This window comes from Pelodiscus sinensis, chromosome 9, assembly GCF_049634645.1.
Source record: "Pelodiscus sinensis isolate JC-2024 chromosome 9, ASM4963464v1, whole genome shotgun sequence".
NCBI classification, from domain to species: Eukaryota; Metazoa; Chordata; order Testudines; family Trionychidae; genus Pelodiscus; species Pelodiscus sinensis.
In genome coordinates this window covers 32,547,226-32,567,078 of record NC_134719.1, presented here as the reverse complement: position 1 = coordinate 32,567,078, position 19,853 = coordinate 32,547,226, and the positions used below count along the sequence as shown (strand labels likewise).

The 19,853-nt window shown below is 40.2% G+C and overlaps 1 protein-coding gene across 4 annotated transcripts in view; it reads right to left on the bottom strand.

The window, feature by feature from the left end:
• Window positions 1-8,184: 8,184 nt before the first annotated feature.
• Window positions 8,185-19,853, bottom strand: part of LRRC8C (leucine rich repeat containing 8 VRAC subunit C) — a 35,627-nt gene continuing 23,958 nt past the window's right edge. For 2 of the 4 annotated variants that reach the window (XM_075936447.1, XM_006137293.4), the window contains exon 4: window positions 8,187-18,084. In XM_075936447.1, coding sequence (XP_075792562.1) covers window positions 15,814-18,084 — 2,271 coding nt within the window. In that variant the 3' untranslated portion in view covers window positions 8,187-15,813. Of the gene's footprint in view, window positions 18,085-19,853 lie in introns of all 4 variants that reach the window. The other 2 variants (XM_014580733.3, XM_075936446.1) reach the window with 2 other exon arrangements.

The window sequence follows — 19,853 nt, the reverse complement described above, 5'->3', positions numbered from 1 at the left end:
TGATTTCTAATACAACAGTATTAAGGCAAGATGGGATAAAAATAACAGTCATAAATTAATTTGGCAGATCTTGCAGGCATAGTTGCTTCTAAACAAGAAATGTGTGGAATTAAGGCCCAAATGGATGGAGTTTAAATCTACCTCCAACTTCTTTTTATAAACTTAAATTAAAGCTAGGGGTGTTTCACTATGCTGAGCCTAAATATGGAAAATAATTTGCACTGAGGTTATTACTGGTTGAAAGAAGAGTTGTATGAAAGTTTTGTTTTAGACACAGTTTGGTCTGAGACCAAAATCCAGGCTTGAGGTCAGGGCCGTAACAAGGGTGGGGCAAGTGGGGTGCTTGCCTCGGGCACATCATAATCAGGGGCGCCAAGACACAATAAATAAAATAAGCTGCAAAAGTAAAGAGCATGATACATGCTAACGTAAGGAGAGGGGAGCGCATAACTAATATTTTGCCCCGGGTGCAAAAATATTTAGTTATGGCGCTGCTTGAGGTTTGCAAACAACCTATATTTTTATGAAGGACTGAACCAAAACCCCTGAACCAAAACATGTGTGAATTTTTGAAGAGCTCAAAATCTGTGTCTTGGTTCTTTCTCTAAGTTTAGGTCTTTATAGATATGTTTGTATAAGGTAAATCTGTATCCCAAATGCATTGAACTGCTATTCATGGCGCACGCTGCATTTATCATACTCCTTTAACCACCTCGCTTGTGGTCTGAGCCTGTTCCCACTGAAGTCAAGGACAGAACTTCCTCTGACTTCACTGGTGAAGGATCAGGCCTTTGCACTCTGCCCACTAAGTTACCTCCTGGCACAGTATTTCTCAACCTTTTTTTTATATAAAGTACCCCTTTTAAAATATATATATATACTAGTACCCCCAGTACTTACAGTTTTCAGACACCATTTTTTTCTACCATTGCAACACATTCGTTTAAACAACTTAATTGTAGCTGCGTGGGCAATGAAATGTTTGGGTGTAAAAAGTACAAAAATAATAAAGCGCCGTAAAACTTAATTCCTGGACTGAAACAGATGTGTGATAAATTCCATTGCTATGGGATAAAAAGATTTATCATGTACTTTTTATTACCTCATTGGATTAATGGGCTAAGGGCAATCTCCCCTAGACTGCTAAATCTTCTCAGACTTTACCAGCAGAAAGAAATTTCCCCAGCTGCTCTACTGATGGACTGGAAGGAGTACTAGTGGAAAGGCTCTGCTGGCATTCAGCATTTTACCAGCATGTTAAGTAAATCTGATTTTTCACCACAGATGCCAATGGCCATTTTGTAAAACCTCTATAAGGAGTATAAGTCTGAAGTTTGTAGATTCTTGATGCCCCCATTTTCCTTGGTTCCTCATTTGTCAGGCATCATTTTCCTCAAATCCCTTTAGAGCTGATCTTCTTGGGTCCTCTGTCTGCATGGGATATTGACTGTGAAAATCTTCATATCAGTATCAAAACGTTTTCACTATTTTACTTAGTTTAAAAAGAAAACTCCAAGCATCCCAGTGACAGGAAGAATGACAACTAGGAATCTGAGTGAGAGGAGCATGTTGGTGGTGAGGGCTATAAAATTTTGAGTGTGGTTGATGCATTCTGTGGCTCTATAATTTATTCTGCCAATATAGTTAATTTCTGGGAAATGTGCAATAAATGACTTGGCTATATAACCAAAAAGGAGAATGTAGGAAAACAGAAACGACTAGGAGCTAATTACCTGAAAATCAAAAAGGAATCCTACAAAAAGTAGAAACATGGACAAGTAGCTCAGGATGTAAACAAAAGAAAAGTGCGACGGTCTAGGTATAAAATCAGGCTAAGGCACAAAATGAATTGCACCTAGCACGGGACAATAAGAACAGATTCAATACATATTTGAGGATCAAGAGAAGGATGAAGTAAAGTGTAGTCCACTACTTAGCTGGGCTGTAGAGCTAATAGCAGACAACACCAACAAGCCAGAGGTGTTTAATGCCTGGTTTGATTCATTCTTCACTAAAAAAGTTAATGGTGACCACATACTCCACACAATTAATTATTAACAGCAAGAAGAAAGAAATGAAAGTTAAAACAGAGAAAGAACAGGTCAAAGAATATTTAGAAAAATTATATATATTCAAGTCAGCAAGACCTGACTAAACTCCGCTTAGAGTATGCAAGGAACTAGTCAAATCAATCTTGAAGCCATTAATAATTATCTTTGAGAACTCATGGAAGATGGGTGAGGATGTGAAGAGGCAAACATAATAGCTATCTTATAAAAGAGGAACAAAGAAGGCCTGGGAAATTATAGACCAATCAGCCTGACTTTGATGCCTAGAAAAATAATGGAACAAATGACTGAAGCATTGAGAGGATGATAAAAAAAAAAAAGCAATAGCCAACATGGATTTGCAAACAATAAATCATGCCAAACAAACTTAATTTCCTCTTTTGACAGTGGATAGAGAGGAAGCAGAAGTGATATATCTTGATTTTAGTAATACATTTAAAATAGTCCCACATGACTTTCTCATACGCAAAATAGGGCAATATGATCTAGATGAGGGTTTTCCAACTACTGGTCCAAGGCCTGCAGCCAGGCTGCGATGGCTCTGGGGCCCAGGGTTCACCACCCCTGCCACAGCTGTTGGGAGAGGTGTGTCCTGTCCTATCTTTCAGCCAACTGCACCGGGCAGGGCAGGGCCACTTTCCAGACACGGAAGAGTGCTTTACTGCACAGTGGGAAGGCCACACGGAGCCCAGCATGGCAGCCTTAGAGCAGCTGCAATCCAGGTAGCAGTTCTCAACTGGCCGCTGGGAGGCAGCACAGGTCTATGTGAGGGGGCAGGGGCAGGCGCAGGGGTAGGCACTGGGAGCTCCAGGGGTGGAGCTAGTACTAGGGAGTTCTAAGGGGTGGGAGGCTCTAAGAGGCAGGGGGCTGACACTGGGGGTCACTGGGGCATCCAGGTTGGGGAGCTAGCACTGGGGGGCTTTGGGGATGGGGCTAATATTGAGGACTGGGGGCTGGCACTGAGCAGGGCTCTGGGGGGTTTGGGTGCACTGGGGCTCTGGAGACAGGAGGCTGGCACTGGGGAATCTGGTGGTGGGGAGGTGTCAGGTGGGGGGCTGACACTGGGGGGCTCTGAGGGCAGGAGGCTGGCACTGGGGGAGTTGGGTGCAGGGGACTCTGGTGTTGGGGAGTAGTGTAGGGGAGAGGGGCTCTAGGGGTTAGGGCTGGCACTGGGGAGTTATAGGGGCTGGGGATTTTGGCAGACCAGTAACATTCTATTTGCATATATTTGCATTGCAAATATGCAAATGAAATGTTACCAGTCCGTCAAAAGTTTGTGAATGGGTTTGCCGATCCCTCGTATAAAAAAGGTTGAGAACCACTGGTCTAGATGAAATAACTATAACTATAAGATGGATGGTTGAAAAACTACTGAGAGTAACTAGAAATGGTTTGCTATCAATCAGGGAGGGGGTATCTAACAGGTCCAACAGGGTTCTCTCCTGGGTCAGGTACTATTCAATGTTTTCATTAATGACTTCCATACTGGAATGGAGAGTATGCCTATCAAATCTGCAGCAGACACGAAGTTTGGAAGGGTTGTTAGCACTCTGGAGGACAGAATTAGTATTTAAAGTGTCCTTGGCAAATTGGAGAATTAGTCTGAAACCAACAAGATAAAAAGACTAACACAACGTACAGCAGTAAGGCCATGTCTACACTAGGAAACTGTTCTGAAATAGATAAATTTGACTTTACTCCCGATTTTATAAAATTGAAATAGCGTGCCTCCATTATGAGGAAGCCTCCAAATTAGTCTCGGGCAGGTTCCATTAATGTGGATACGCTACCTCAACTTAGAGCTCCTGAAAGCAGTAAGGAATAATTAGTTCAAATTACTTTCGGGAGTAGTTATTGCAAAATAATGGGACTGGTGAATCCACACTAATGCTATTTCAAAATAACTATTTCAAAATTAGCATTACTCCCCGAGGAAAGCAGGAGTACAGATTTCAAAATAAGCAGCCTATTATTTTGAAATATACAGGCTTGGCAGTGTGGACGCTCTCCTTATAAATTTGACTGAAGGGGAGTATTGCAAAATAAAGCCCTTGAGTAGACCAGGGCTCAGGAATGAAAACTGAAATGCATAACTACAAAATGGGGAAAACTGTCTAGGCAGTAGCACTGCAGAAAAGGATTGTGGGGTTGTATAGGTCACCAACTGTGTATGAATCAACAATGTGATGCTGTTTCAAAAAAGGCTAATTATTCTGGTATGTATGAACAGGAGTGCAGTATGTAGCTCTAGACTGGTCTGATGCTCTCTCCTTCAGTTGCACATCCTGTGGTCTTTTTCTGAACTCAGAGTACCCCCTCTTCCTAACTTGGTCTTCCAGCCAGGTCACTATGGTTTCCCCCTCCCTCAGTAACAAAGTGCCACCAAAGGTCTGCAGTTCCATTATTCACACTGTGCCACTGTGTCTGGCACCCTAAATCCAGCAGCTCTGGACTAAGCAATTCCAGACCCTGTCACTTTTTCCCTGGGCTTTTTCCTACCTCTGTAGTCTGGCCTACCCCTAGATTACCACTGGAATCTCCTCCCACAATCTGTACTTCTAGGTAGGGTGTCAGGGCTTTCTTGCCACTAGGACTCCTCATCAATTCTTCTCCTCTCTAAGGGTATGTCTAGACTACATGCCTCTGTCGCCAGAGGCATGTAAATTAGACTACCCGACATAGTCAACGAAGCCGGGATTTAAATATCTCCAGCTTCATTAAAATAAAATGGTCACCGCGCTGTGCCGGCTCAGCTGATCTTCAGCACAGTGCGTGAGTCAAGACGCGGATCAGTTGACAAGGGAAGCCTTTGTCGACCGCTCCCTTATGCCTCGTGAAACGAGGTTTACAGGAGCAGTCAACAAAGGCATCCCTTGTCGACTGATCCACGTCTTGACTCGCGCGCTGTGTTGACGATCAGCTGAGCCGGCACAAGCGCGGAGGCCATTTTTATTTTAATGAAGCCGGGGATATTTAAATCCTTGCTTCATTGACTATGTCGGGTAGTCTAATTTACATGCCTCTGGCGAGAGAGGCATGTAGTCTAGACATACCCTAAGAGTGACTGCAGTGTTTCTTTCTGCAAGAAGCCCTTTCTTGATCTCCATTTCCTGGTTTTATACTATCTTACCCTGCCCAATTCAGCTGGGCTTAATCCTCATTTTGAGCTTTTCAGCCCTGACTTTCCTCCAACTGCAGCTTGTCATTGAGCAGCTAAAAGAATTCTTTGCTTCAATCTTCACAGCTGAGGATATTGGGAAGATTCCCAAAATTGAGCCATTCTTTTTAGATGACAAATCTAAGGAATTATCCCAGATTGAGGTGTCATTAGAGGAGGTTTTGGAACAAATTGATAAACTTAACAGTAACAAGTCATCGGGACCAGATGGTATTCACCCAAGAGTACTGAAAGAACTTAACTGAGAAAGTTCAGAAATATTAAATGTGGTTTGTAACCTATCTTTTAAATCAGCTTCCGTACCAAATGACTGGAAAATAGCGAACGTGATGCCAATATTTAAAAAGGACTTTAGAGGTGATCCTGGCAATTACAGACTGGTAAGTCTAATGTCAGTACTGGGCAAATCAGTTGAAATTATAGGAAAGAATAAACTTGTCAGACACATAGCTGATGGGGGAGGGATAGCTCAGTGGTTTGCGCATTGGCCTGCTAAATCCAGGGTTGTGAGTTCAATCCTCATGGAGGCCATTTGGGGCAAAAATCAGGGATGGTACTTGGTCCTGCTGTGAAGGCAGGGGACTAGACTTGATGACCTTTCAAGGTCCCTTCCAGTTCTAGGAGATAGGTAATCTCCATTATTAATAACATAATTTGTTGAGGGAAAGTCAACATGGTTTCTGTCAAGGGAAATCATGCCTTACTAATCTACTGGAGTTCTTTGGAGTTCTTTGAGGGGATCAACAAACATGTGGTCAAGGGCAATTCAGTGGATATAGTATACTTCCATTTCCAGAAAGCCTTTGACAAGGTCCCTCACAAGGTCCCTCACCAAAGGCTCGTAAGTAAATTGTCATGGGATAAGAGGAAAGGTCCTTTCATGGATTGATAACTGGTTAAAAGACAGGAAACAAAAGGTGGGAATAAATGGTTTTCAAAGTGGAGAAAGGTAACTAGTGGGGTCTCCCAAGGATCTGTCCTGGGACCAATCCTATTCAACTTATTATTTATAAATGATCTAGAGAAAGGAGTAGAAAGGAGTAAACAATGAGGTGGCAAAATTTGCAGATGATAGCAAACTGCTCAAGGTAGTTAAGACCAAAGCAGACTATGAAGAGCTTCAAAAAGATCTCACCAACTAAGTGATTGGGCAACAAAATGGCAAATTAAATTTAATGTTAATAAATGCAAAGTAATGCATATTAGAAAAAATAATCCCAACTATACATACAATACGATGGGAACTAAATTGGCTACAATTACTCAAGAGAGAGATCTTGTAGTCATTGCGGATAGTCCTCTGAAAATATCCACTCAGTGTGCAGCGACAGTCAAAAAAGCAAATAGAATGTTAGAAATCCTTAAAAAAGGGATAGTGAATAAGACAGAAAATATCTTATTGCCTCTATATAAAACCCTGGTATGCCCACATCTTGAATACTGAGTACAGATGTGGTTGCCTCATCTCAAAAATATATAATGGCATTGGGAAAGGGTCAGAAAAGGGCAACAAAAATGATTAGGGGTTTGGAACGGGTTCCATAAGAAGAGAGATTAAAAAGACATGGACTTTTCAGCTTAGAAAAGAGGAGACTAAGGGGGGGTATGATAGATGGATATAAAATCATGACTGGTGTGGAAAGAGTGAACAAGGAGACATTATTTACTTAGTGTCACAATTTAAGAACTAGGGGTCACCAGGATGGGTAGGAATGGTATCCATAGCCTCTGTTTGTCTGGAAATGGGTGACAGGAGAGGGATCACTTGAGGATTACCTGTTGTGTTCCCTTCCATGGGGCATCTGCTATTGGACACAGTTGGCAGACAGGATACTGGGCTAAATGGATCATTGTTCTGTCACAGTATGGCCATTCTTATATTCTTGTGATGGAGTTAACTGGTCTTTCTACCTATTCAGGCTTTGTGCAGGATAGATACCCCATTATATCACTGATGGTAGGATAAGAAGTAATGGGCTTAAACTTCAACAAGGTTAGGTTAGATACTAGAAAAAAAACTTTTAAGTAATAAGGATAGGTATTCCCTAGAATAGGTTAGCAAGGGAGGTTGTGAAATCCACATCAGTGGAGGATTTTAGGAACACCTTGAGAAATACCTGTCAGGATGGTTTAAGTATATTTGGTCCTGCCGCAGCATGTGGTACTGGACTAGATCTCTGAAGGCCTCTTTCAGCACTAAATTTCTGGTTATATGATTTGACAGGTATAAATATAGACTTTTTTTTTTCTTAAAGAGAAATATTTTCTTTGGATTGGTGGACTTTGATTAAAGTAGGGTTTGCTGTTTGTTCACTTAAAAAGTGACCTTTGACTGAAAAGAAAATTACCCTTGTGCCACATAGCAGTTGCTTACCTCATCAACTGCTACCTCGCAAAATCAAACTTCATCCTCTCCAGGTCCAAAAGAAGTTAAAATTCTGACCAAAGCAGCCTGCCACACAGTCTCTCACTCCCTGGACAACAAGCATTGTCTCCAGGGTCCATTCAAAGTTTCATCCCTTGTGATGGGTTCATCCTTCTTAATGCAGGACAAAAATTACACAATTAGTAGGTAACGCCTCAAAGTGGCATTAGTATTAGTTCTCTCAAGACTATACAAAGAGAGAGATTCAAGAGAATTTGTGAGAGAAATTGTTTAACTGGCTGATAATTCCATGCTGCCAACTTCAGGTGGAATTCAGTCTCGATACAGGAAAACAGCATATGGAAATATTACTAATAAAATAGAGCACTGTGCATACTCTGCTTAATTACAAGCTTTCAGGCTGACACAGGAATTGCTGTGTGAAAAATGTATAACTTCTGTTATAGAACACAGCAGCACAACACTAAATTATTATAAAACTCTAAAACTTCTTGGTGTGTTTCAAAATTATATTCCTCACTCCTCAGCCCCCAAAAATCACTGAATCAACTAAATGGTTATAAATGGTCTTTAGCTAAAACAGACACAGGAAAAGAAAAGCATTTGCAAAACAAATAACCACATTATAGTCAGTCAAAGTTTTAAACTACAAAAACAATTTTTATTTTTTGCTGTGTGTTTTCTTTAATATGGTATAACACTGGGAAGGCCTATTATCAACAAAGAAGTTTCTCACCACAGGATTAAGATGTTTGTTTATTAAGTCACATTTCAAAGCTTTTCCTTGACAGCCTTACAGATCTTGTCTCCACTTAAGCACATGCATTAATGTAAGTACTGGAAATGTGAGGTGAGAGACCTGGAACAGGTGCTTTTCATTAGGAATATGCACGAGCTAGTCAGACTGGCTAGATAAAACAGTTCATCACAAATATTAATTATAACAATGGGGGGAAACAAACATACCAGAGTTTGATCATACAGTGGGCCTGCTGTTCAGGTTCAGTGCACATTTTTAAAAATCAGAAGGTAATTGTCTTATGTTTGATCCACTATCAGTCATCTCTTCTCCTACTAATAAAAAGCATCTGTATTTTCTATAATGACAATGCATTGTTTATATGCTGGAATTTTGTTAGTTCCTGGGCACCTGTTTAGGTATGTCTAGACTACATCCTTCTGTCAAAAGAGGGATGTAAATGAGCCCAATCGAAAGAACCCGTACTCCTCAGTTTTTCAGGAGTATGGGTTCTTTCGAAAAAGGTTTTTTTCCCCCAAAAGAACCGTGTCTAGACTGCGGTTTCACTTTCAAAATACCATTTTTCGAAACAGCAATCGGACGTGAATATGCAAATGAAGCGTGGAATATTTAAATCCGTACCTCATTTGCACTTTCAATCAGGCTCATTTACATTCCTCTTTCGACAGAGGGTTGTAGTCTAGATGTGCCAGTGTGACTGGGCATACATGCTCATTCAAACCATGCCTATAGTATTATCGACAAAAAGTCCGTTCATTCTTATAGATTACCATAGTCTCCAGAAAGGTTTTCCATAATCTGTTGTAGGTAAATATAGGTATGATAGCAAATGAATGGCTGAGTAAATATGGCACTTTTACATTTACATATGCAACCTTTCCTGGATCTCATGCAGAATTAGGAAACAATCTTTTGTTAGAGAGAATATTTCTAAAATACTGTAATTTGAAAATACATGCCACAAACTAGATATTAAGAAGTTTAGAAAAAGCCAACAGGCCGTTTACCTGAGTTTATTTCATAACATTAAACTGATAACTATGAGTTGATATTTTACCATTCACTGTGATTTTAAGGACTTACCTAAAGACAATGATTCTGGTTTATATTTATCTGTATAATTAAAGCAAAACAACCCCGCTCATATGAGATTAATATTAATGGGCTTACACAAGTACAGCTATTCCTGTATAGGAAGGGTAGTAAGCTACACTAGTATAAGGCACATTTATATTATTATAACTGTGTTCATATTAGTGGGTCTGAACCAGGGGTAAATGTACATATTCACTGGGGGTACAAATCGGCCTTCCTGGGGTACATCAACTCATCTAGATATTTGCTTAGTTTTCATAGAATCATAGAATATTAGGACTGGAAAGGACCTCGAGAGGTCGAGTCCAGTCCCCTGCCCTTATGGCAGGACCCAGTACTGACTAGACCATCCCTGATAGACATTTATCTAACCTACTATTAAATATCTCCAGAGATGGAGATTCCACAACCACTCTAGGCAATTTATTCCAGTGTTTAACCACCCTGACAGTTAGGAACTTTTTCCTAATGTTCAACCTAAACCTCCCTTGCTGCAGTTTAAGCCCATTGCTTCTTGTTCTATCTTCAGAGGCCAGGAAGAACAAGTTTTCTCCCTCCTCCTTGTAACACTCTTTTAGATACCTGAAAACCGCTATCATGTCACCTCTCAATCTTCTCTTTTCCAAACTAAACAAGCCCAATTCTTTCAGCCTTCCTTCATAGGTCATGTTCTCTAGACCTTTAATCATTCTTGTTGCTCTTCTCTGAACCTTCTCCAATTTCTCCACATCTTTCATGAAATGTGGCACCCAGAACTGGATACAATACTCCAACTGAGGCCTAATCAGTGCAGAGTAGAGCGGAAGAATGACTTCTCGTGTCTTGCTCACAACACACCTGTTGATGCATCATAAAAACATGTTGGCTGCTTTTTTTTTTTTTTTTTTGCAACACCGTCACATTGTTGACTCATATTTAGCTTGTGGTTCACTATAACCCCTAGATCCCTATCTGCCGTACTCTTTCCTAGACAGTCGCTTCCCATTCTGTATGTGTGAAATTGATTGTTCCTTCCTAAGTGGAGCACTTTGCATTTGTCCTTATTAAACTTCATCCTGTTTACCTCAGACCATTTCTCCAATTTGTCCAGATCATTTTGAATTATGACCCTATCCTCCAAAGCAGTTGCAACCCCTCCAAGCTTGGTATCATCTGCAAACTTAATAAGCGTACCCTCTATGCCGATATCTAAATCATTGATAAAGATATTGAACAGAACCGGTCCCAAAACAGACCCCCTGTGGAATCCCACTTGTTACTCCCATTAATAACTACTCTCTGGGAACGGTTATCCAGACATTTATGCACTTACCTTATAGTAGCCCCATCTAAGTTGTATTTACCTAGTTTATTGATAGTATCATGCGAGACCATATCAAATGCCTTACTAAAGTCTAGATATACCACATCCATCGCTTCTCCCTCATCCACAAGATTTGTTATTCTATCAAAGAAAGCTATCAGATTGGTTTGACATTTGTTCTTTACAAAGCCATGCTGGCTGTTCCCTATCACCTTATTATCTTCCAAGTGTTTGGAGATGATTTCCTTAATTACTTGCTCCATTATCTTTCCTGGCACAGAAGTTAAACTGACTGGTCTGTAGTTTCCTGGGTTGTTTTTATTTCCCTTTCTATAGGTACTATATTTGCCCTTTTCCAATCTTCTGGAATCTCTCCTGTCGTCCATGATTTTCCAAAGTTGATAGCTAAAGGCTCAGATACCTCCTCTATCCACTCCTTGAGTATTCTAGGAAGCATTTCATCAGGCCCTGATGACTTTTCTAAGTGATTTTTAACTTGTTCTTTTATTATTTTGTCTTCTAAACCTACCTCCTTCCCACTACATTCACTATGTCAGGCATTCCTTCATCAGACTTCTTGGTGAAGACCAAAACAAAGCATTTCTGCCATTTCCAAGTTTCCCGTTACTGTTTCCCCTTCGTCATTGACCATGGGCCTAACCTGTCCTTAGTCTTTCTCTTGCTTCTAATATATTTATAGAATGTCTTCTTGTTTCCCTTTATGCCTGTAGCTAGTTTGAGCTCGTTTTGTGCCTTTTTCTTTCTAATCTTGCCCCTGCATTCCTGTATTGTTTACCTATATTCATCCTTTGTAATTTGTCCTATTTTCCATTTTTTATAGGACTCCTTTTTTATTCTTATATCATGCAATCCTGGTTGATCCAAGGCGGTCTTTTGCCATATTTTCTATCTTTCCTACACAGCGGAATAGCTTGCTTTTGGGCCCTTAACAATGTCCCTTTGAAAAACTGCCAACTCTCTTCAGTTGTTTTTCCCCTCAGTCTTGCTTCCCATGGGACCTTACCTATTAGCTCTCTGAGCTTACCACAATCTGCCTTCCTGAAATCCATTGTCTCTAATTTGCCATTCTCCCGTCTACCATGCCTTAGAATCATGAACTCTATGATTTCATCATGATCACTTTTACCCAAGCTGCCTTCCGCTTTCAAATTCTCAACCAGTTCCTCCCTATTTGTTAAAATGAAGTATAGAACAGCTTCCCCCCCAGTAGCTTTTTCAACCTTCTGAAATAAAAAGTTGTCTTCAATGCAGTCCAAGAACTTATTGGATATTCTGTGCCCCGCTGTGTTAGTTTCCCAACATATATCTGGATAGTTGAAGTCCCCCATCACTACCAAATCCTGCGCTCTAGATGATTTTGTTAGTTGTTTAAAAAAAGCCTCAACCACCTCTTCCACCTGGGGGCCTGTAGTAGACCCCTATCATGACATCACCCTTGTTTTTTACCCCTTTTAGCCTAACCCAGAGACTCTCCACACGCCCATCTCCTATGTCCATCTCCACCTCAGTCCAAGTGTGTACATTTTTAATACATAAGGCAACACCTCCTCCCTTTTTTCCCCACCTATCCTTCCTGAGTAAACTGTTCCCTTCTATATTTTTACAATAGGCTACATAAAATGCACTAGCAAAGTCAGTACAAACTAAAATTTCATACAACAACTTATTTATACTGACTACACATTAAAAAGTAAGTACAATATTTATATTCCAATGGATCTCATAATTATATGCTAAGAATGAGAACATAAGCAATTTTTAGTACTAGTGTGTGTTGGGACACACTTGTATTTTTATATCTGATTTTATAAGCAAGTAGTTTTTAAGTGAGGTGAAACATGGACAAATGAGATTCCTGAAAGATATGTAGCATCTGGAAAGGTTGAGAACCACTGCATTAGAGGTTGCACTGGTACAAATACAACAGGTAAATAACCACATCCCTAACTGACAGTTATACCAGCACAAAAACAGTGTGTAGGCCAGACCTTCAAAACTTTAGCTACGAGGTGTGTGTAATTTTTCCATTCAGAATATACACCACAGTATACAAGGGAGACAACAACAAACACAAAATTAATCATGATTTTATCAACCTTAATGTAATCTCCCATATCTAAATAAGATAATGATACATCTATACATATTAACTGATTACTTGAACATTTTAAACAGTTTACAATCATCAGGAACTACAGCACTTTGGTTTACATATTTATATTAATACAAGCAATGAAGCATTTCTCTCTCCCATGTCATACCCAACTGAAGCACATTTAAAGTATTTATAAATGCATTCCATAGATAAATAAAAATAGCTTTTGCAATAGAGCTGTATTGGTATAGCACTAAACAGAACCATTAAAAAAGCTTGCGTTGATTCTTTCATGTCCAACCATCTCCTGTTAATCATATGGAAAAAGTAAGTCTGACTTTGGTACTATGGCAAGCATTCTTACTCGGCTACACTGTGCACCCTGGATTAATGTGGAAAAATCTTATCTTTCTTCATGTCACCCGCCCCGTATGTCAGATTCTTAAAGCAACAACATGCTTTTGTACCAAGATCCAAAACTTAAATTAACTGTAGTGCAAGACACACAAGCCTTACTGGCAATACTCCTGACACTCACCTAGTAATTGCTTCACATAATTTTAAAAATTAGCAGCCAAGCCTCTGCAGATTACAAAAAGCATGTCTGCCCTTCAAAGGAAGTACTTATTTCTAGTTATCTGCTAACAATTATCCAGTGCCTGCATTGTGATTCAAATGTACACTCAAAGCCATTATTTTCAATTAAGCTTAAATTAGCTTTTGAACAACACACAGAATTAAAATGGATAAGATCTGCCGGACCTGTCCATGAAAAAGCAAATGGCAAGAGTAGGAAAAAATAATTTAACGTAGCTTTAGCTGGTATAATTCCCAATCTGATGTACTATCATGTCAGTCTATTACAGAGGATTAAATTATTTTAAAAAGCAGGCTTCCAAATGTCCAATTTTCAATGTAATTACTAGCTGGGAAATTAAAACAAATGTGGCTTTCACCACCATCCTCTGCTATGCTGAGATGTGACATGTTAATATTCTATTTTTTTAAATTTAATTTGGTTTCTGAAAATCTATACATCCTGGTAATACACTACCAAGCCCACTGCACTGCTTCTTACTGCAGGAAGCAAGTTTGTTTCCTGGTCAAAAGGTTCACAAACCAAAGCTAAGTGCAATAACCCTGAGTTTCAAACAGTTCAGTCATATGAGATGCCAAGCCCCTCCAGGGCAGGGGGGGAATTCAATGGGAATTGAAGGCACTCACTACTGGAGGATGGTGGTATTTCAGCTCTGCTTGGCAGAAAGCAGCGACTTAGTCACACATATTCTGTTCAACTTCATGCTAGGTGGGAGGCTACATCTGCAATTTTTGGAAATCTCAAACTTGAATCCTGCCAGGATTGACTCTCCTGCACAAAGGTGATAGTAAGCTGGTGCACCAGTAAGAGAGTGGCAGGCTGGGGGCAGGGCTCTGGATGTTGCCAGCCACCATACAGGGAAGGATCCCATACTGGGCATGGGCAACGGATTCTTCCCATTCTTGCTCCCCTCCCCCACAAGAGCACAAGCCATTCTCCCCACCACCACCCCTGGGCCCTCAGCACTAGTGCCAGACAGCTTGGGGTTGGGAAGGCGAGGCCCCAGCCCTGATGGGCCCAAGCCAGCAGCCACAGGCCCTGGGTGGCACAGCAAGAGCATATCCAAGGTCCAGCCCTGTAGCGAGGGCCGCTGGGCAGTGTGGTTGTTGCCCCACCCAACCCTAGGGATCTGGCTGTCAGGCAGCTTGGTAGCCACACTACAAGCCCCGAACCTACCCCCACCTTGTGCCCTGAGCCCCTTCCTAAAGAGGGCAGGGTGCAATATGACAGTACCTGTAAGAAATTTAACTTACTTTCACCCCTGTTCCTATACCACTTGGCAAATCATAGACTTACTAGTTCAGTTCTGAAGAACGATGGCAACAGAGATGTTTTGTTCAGCATACAGCATGAAATGGAGGCTAAGATTTCTTGAGGGGCATGACAGAGTTAACTATCCATTAACTTTCAATGGAAATTGTGCACCTTATTTCTTTAGGCTCCTTAAAAATTCCAGCCCTTGTATATTATAAAACATTTCTAAATGTCTTTTCCCACTAGGGAGAATAGTTGGTATGTGTGAAGTCTCAACAAAAGGACATTCAATCAAGGTCAAGCTTCATGAGGTACTGGGCACCTTCAAACCCATTCATGAAAACAGGGGTTGAAACTGCTCAGCATCTCACAGGATCAGCCCCTAAAAATTAGATCCTAAAATCAGTTTAACAATGACCCAGGAAAAATACATTCATCTATTAAAAATATGATACTTAGATAGACAGTTGGAAACATGCCATCTCCTTTTAACCTCAATTAAAAAACAGTTTATCTAACCCAATGGTTCTTAACCTGGCGGTAATTACCCCTTGAGAGGTAATTTGGCATATTTCAGGAGGTAATACATTTAAAATAGAACAGGTGTTCAATTTTGTTCAACATAATGTATGGGAAAACAAAATACAATGAAAACAATTAATCATAATTTTCTTTTTGTCTACTGCCATTTTAAAAAGGAGGGGTAATTTAGGTTTATTGGTTAAGCTTAAGGGGTAACGGTGCCAAAGAGGTTTAGAACCACTGATCTAACCATTAGCTTTTGCCAATAGAAAATAATTTTTTCAGTCACTCTTTAGCAGGGCAAAATAAACATAAAATATTTTAAACTGTGAAAAAATACAGGTAAATTTTTATTTAAAAATATATTCATATTCCTTACTCCACATTTGTTTATACAGATAGTTTTGTGTCAAAAGGACAAATGAAAAAAATAAAATAAACACACCAATAAAGGCATATTTAGACTATCAAATTATTTATATAGTGTATTTGGTAGACGCATCTTTCTGTAAAATGGAGTAAAAGAAATTAATTATTCAACTTTCATCTGCTCTCTAACATCCAAAGGCAAAGTTTCAAACAAAGCGTCTTCTACAACCAAGCCAGTCCTTTTCAAAGCCCTACACTCACCAAGTTCAGGCGGGAGAATTTCAAAGTGATTGCCTTTTATATCCAAAGAAGAGAGAAATACTAAATTACCAATTTTAGGTGAAAGGACTGACAAGTTATTTTTCCCAATCTTCAGAGTCTTTAGTTTTTTGCAAAAGTATAATTCATCTGGCACACTCTCCACTTTGTTACAAGTAATGGAAAAATACTGTAAACTTTGCAGCACTCCTATTTCTGGTGGAATAAATCGTATATCATTGTAAGACAAGTCTAAGTATCTGATTTTGTTGCACAGGAATAGGTGAGATGGAAGAACCTCTATTTTATTGTGACTAAAGAAAAGATGTTCTAGGCTAGTGAGTTTCTTTATATGCTCTGGGATGTATGTTATACTGTTGTACCACAGCTTTAGGATTGTAAGTTTTCTCAGATATTGAAAACTAACTATTTCTTCTATTGATTTGAGGTTGTTCTCTTTTAAATCCAATTCCTGGAGACTGAGAAGGCTAAAAACTGCATGAGGTATGCGCTCCAAATCACAATGAACCAGTTCCAATTCTGTTAAGTTAACCATTTTCTTCAGGTTATTGAGCATCACTAATTTGGTGCCATCATTATGAATACACATTTTTTGAAGGTGACTTGCAACATCAACAGCAGATTGTGGGATTTTTGATATGTTGCTTTTAATATAGAGAAGTTTAAGGCTTTTAAGTTCCCGAAAAGACTCAAGTGTAATATTTTTGGAAATATCGTGACTTAGAGAGCCAATTAAGTAGAGCTCCTCTAAATTTCTGAGCCCATACATCCAATGTGGAAGCTCTCTGATGTCATCAAACTTGACATTCAAAATCTTCAGATTTTCCTTCAGAAACGCTAAGGCAGCAATGTGGATCTTCACAGAACATTGGAACAATGAGAGCTCTTGGAGACTGTCCAACTGTGCAATGGTTGCAGGTATCATAACATTATTGATTATTTCAAGTTTTAAAGACTGCAGCTCTGTAATTTCAAAAACTGTGTCTGGAAGTCCAGAAAGCATGAAGAGCTGCAGCTCTAGCCGGTTATGGGCATTTGTTTGCAGTCTCTGTCTCAATTTATCCGCAGTCCATTCATTGTTTAAATTCAGTTGTTTCAGCTTGTTTTCACTGACTTCAGACAGGAACACAGCAAATCTCTTTGAATAAAGAGGGTCATATTGATCTATCATGTGAAGCATAAAAGCAAAGTCATTCTTAACATCTGGGATATCATCAATTCCAGTCTCTTGACGAACATATTCGAAAGAATATTCCTTTAGTGAACGATAGAACAACCAATATAAAGTGTAAAGGCATGTTAGTCCATAGATGCTTACAAAGCACAGGTAGCAGAAGGAAAGTTTAGAGAATAGATGTGCCATGGTATGATTACAGGAAAAATTTTTATATCCTGTCATGTCCTGTATGTCCACATTACAGTCTACTGTAAATTGAACTTCGGAAACTAGTGCACTATTGTAAGCAATAATGATAAGGAATTTAATAACTTTAAGTACAGTCTGGCGAACATACATAGCATGGAGCAGATCACTTTCTTCAACATGCAATCGGAATTTCTTCACCTTTTCAAACAAAGCTTTGGCCTGTTCTCCTTCTTTTTTATCAAGTGCCCCTGCTGTCCCCTTATCAACAACAAACTTTTCAGGTATTGATTTCAAGGACTGTGTCTTGACCAAAGTGCCTTCGGCGCTAGGTTGGATAGTATTTGACCTGCTTATGTTGTTCTTCCTGTTGTCCTTTTCTTCTGAGTCTTCCCCGGACACTTCAGATAAGGCCCTTGTTGTCCAGGGAGAATCAAAACATTTCCCCAGTATGGAAATGAAGTGTTCAATTTTTGAGCTTGATCCAGGGAATTTGAACCAGAAGTTACTACACAGCATGAAGATCAGAGTATGTATAAGGACAAGGTAAGGGAAGTACTTTGCATACCAATGCAGGGCACGTTCATAGCACATTTGGTTTATAAAGCTATACTGCTGAAGGTCTAAATCAGTCTTTAGTCCCTTCATTTCAACAGTGGCAGGAGTAGTGGATGGTTTGGGTGGAGGAAGCGGGGTAGTATTTGGGACTGCATTAGACCCATTAGGAATGTGAGAGTGATTCTGTGAAGGCTGTATTCTTTTTGGAAGGCATATTATCTTGTCTTGCATAACCTGAAACACACAAAAAGATGCACTTTCAAATTACATAGAGATGATACCGAATTTCATTACTGTTTAGATAATAGCGTCATCAGAAACTTGTAATTTCTCCTTGACGAACTCTGTGCTCAGTACTAGTTCAGTGGCTATCATAGGATCCTAGAAGAGGAGGGTTGGAAGAGACCTCAGGCAGTCATCTAGTCCAACCCCCTGTTCAAAGCAGGATCAACCCCAACTAAATGGCTATGTCACCTATTATTATTTGTTATATGATATCCTATGCTTAATATAAATGCTAAAAACTAGACAGACCTCATTAGTCATTTCCATACATATAAAAATCTTCCCCATGTAAACAAATCTATAAAAGAGTAGCTCTGACTTTGACTTCATGGTCATTGCATGAATTCAGCACTAACCAGTCAGAATTAAACCCACAAACACACTCTGGGTGTGTCTAGACTACACCTCTCTGCCAACAGAGAGATGTAGATTAGGCACATCGAAATTGCTAATGAAGCAGGGATTTAAATATCCCATGCTTCATTAGCATAAACATGGCTGCTGCTTTTTTTGAAAAGGAGGTTTTTTTGAAAAACAGCAGTCTAGATGTGGATCTGTTGGAAAAAACCCTTTTTCACCAGATCCTGTAAACCTCATTTTTTGAGGAATACACAACAGATCCGTGTCTAGACTGCCGTTTTTTTAAAAAAAACTCCATTTTGAAAAAACCAGCAGCCATATTTATACTAATGAAGCACGGGATATTTAAATCCCTGCTTCGTTAGCAATTTCAATGTGCTTGATTTGCATCCCTCTGTCGACAGAGGGATGCAGTCTAGACGTAGCCACAGGGGCTTATACTGCCTGAATGCCCTGATTTCCCATTGGTTTCAGCAGGAGTTGAGGGAGCATAACTGGACACCATCATTATTTTTAAATTATCGCCATCATGGTAACTGTTGAAACTTAGGCCATATCTAAATTTACTGGTAAATTGGTGCTGCTGCAATTAGTGCAGCAGCTGTTGATTTAGCAGGTCTGATGAAGACATTCTAAAAAAAAAAAAATCGATGGGAGAGCATTTTCCTATCTATTTGTGTACTCCACCTCCCTGAGAAGAGTAAGGTAAGTCGGGGGAAAGCATCTCCTGTTGACATTGCGCAATACAGGCCCCGCAGTAAGTGGATCTAGCAGACATAGCATAACTTCAGTCAACTTATTACAGTAATGTACACTAAGGATGTTAAATAGCAAGTAATTTACTAGTCACGTAGTCAATGGAATTTCCATCAGCTACTTGACTAATCGATAGGCACTTCCGCATTCCCCCTTTGAAATGTACAAGAGCTCAGGCAGTGTTCAGGCTCTTGTACATTTCAAAGGAGGAATGCAGAACTCCATGTGCAGCCCATGGCCAGCAGGAAGTCCTGCTGACTCTGGGCTGCACGAGGGTGCCAGCTTTGAAATGTACAAGAGTCTCCAGAGAGGGCTCTTTTGCATTCAAAGCGGAAGCACCCTCATGAAGCCTGGGCCAGCGTGGGGCGCCACATGGCATTTCAAAGCAGCAGCGCCACATGCTGACCGAGGCTCCATGTGGTGCTGATGCTTTGAAATGCCACATGGAACCCAGGGTCAGCATGTGGCTCCACGCAGCATTTTCCAGGAATCGGGGTCAGCTGAGGACTCCCCAGCTGATCCTGGGTTCTGTGGAAATGGAGCCCAGGATCAGCTGGGGAGTCCCGAGCTGATCCCAGGCTCCACGAAGTGCTGCCACTTTT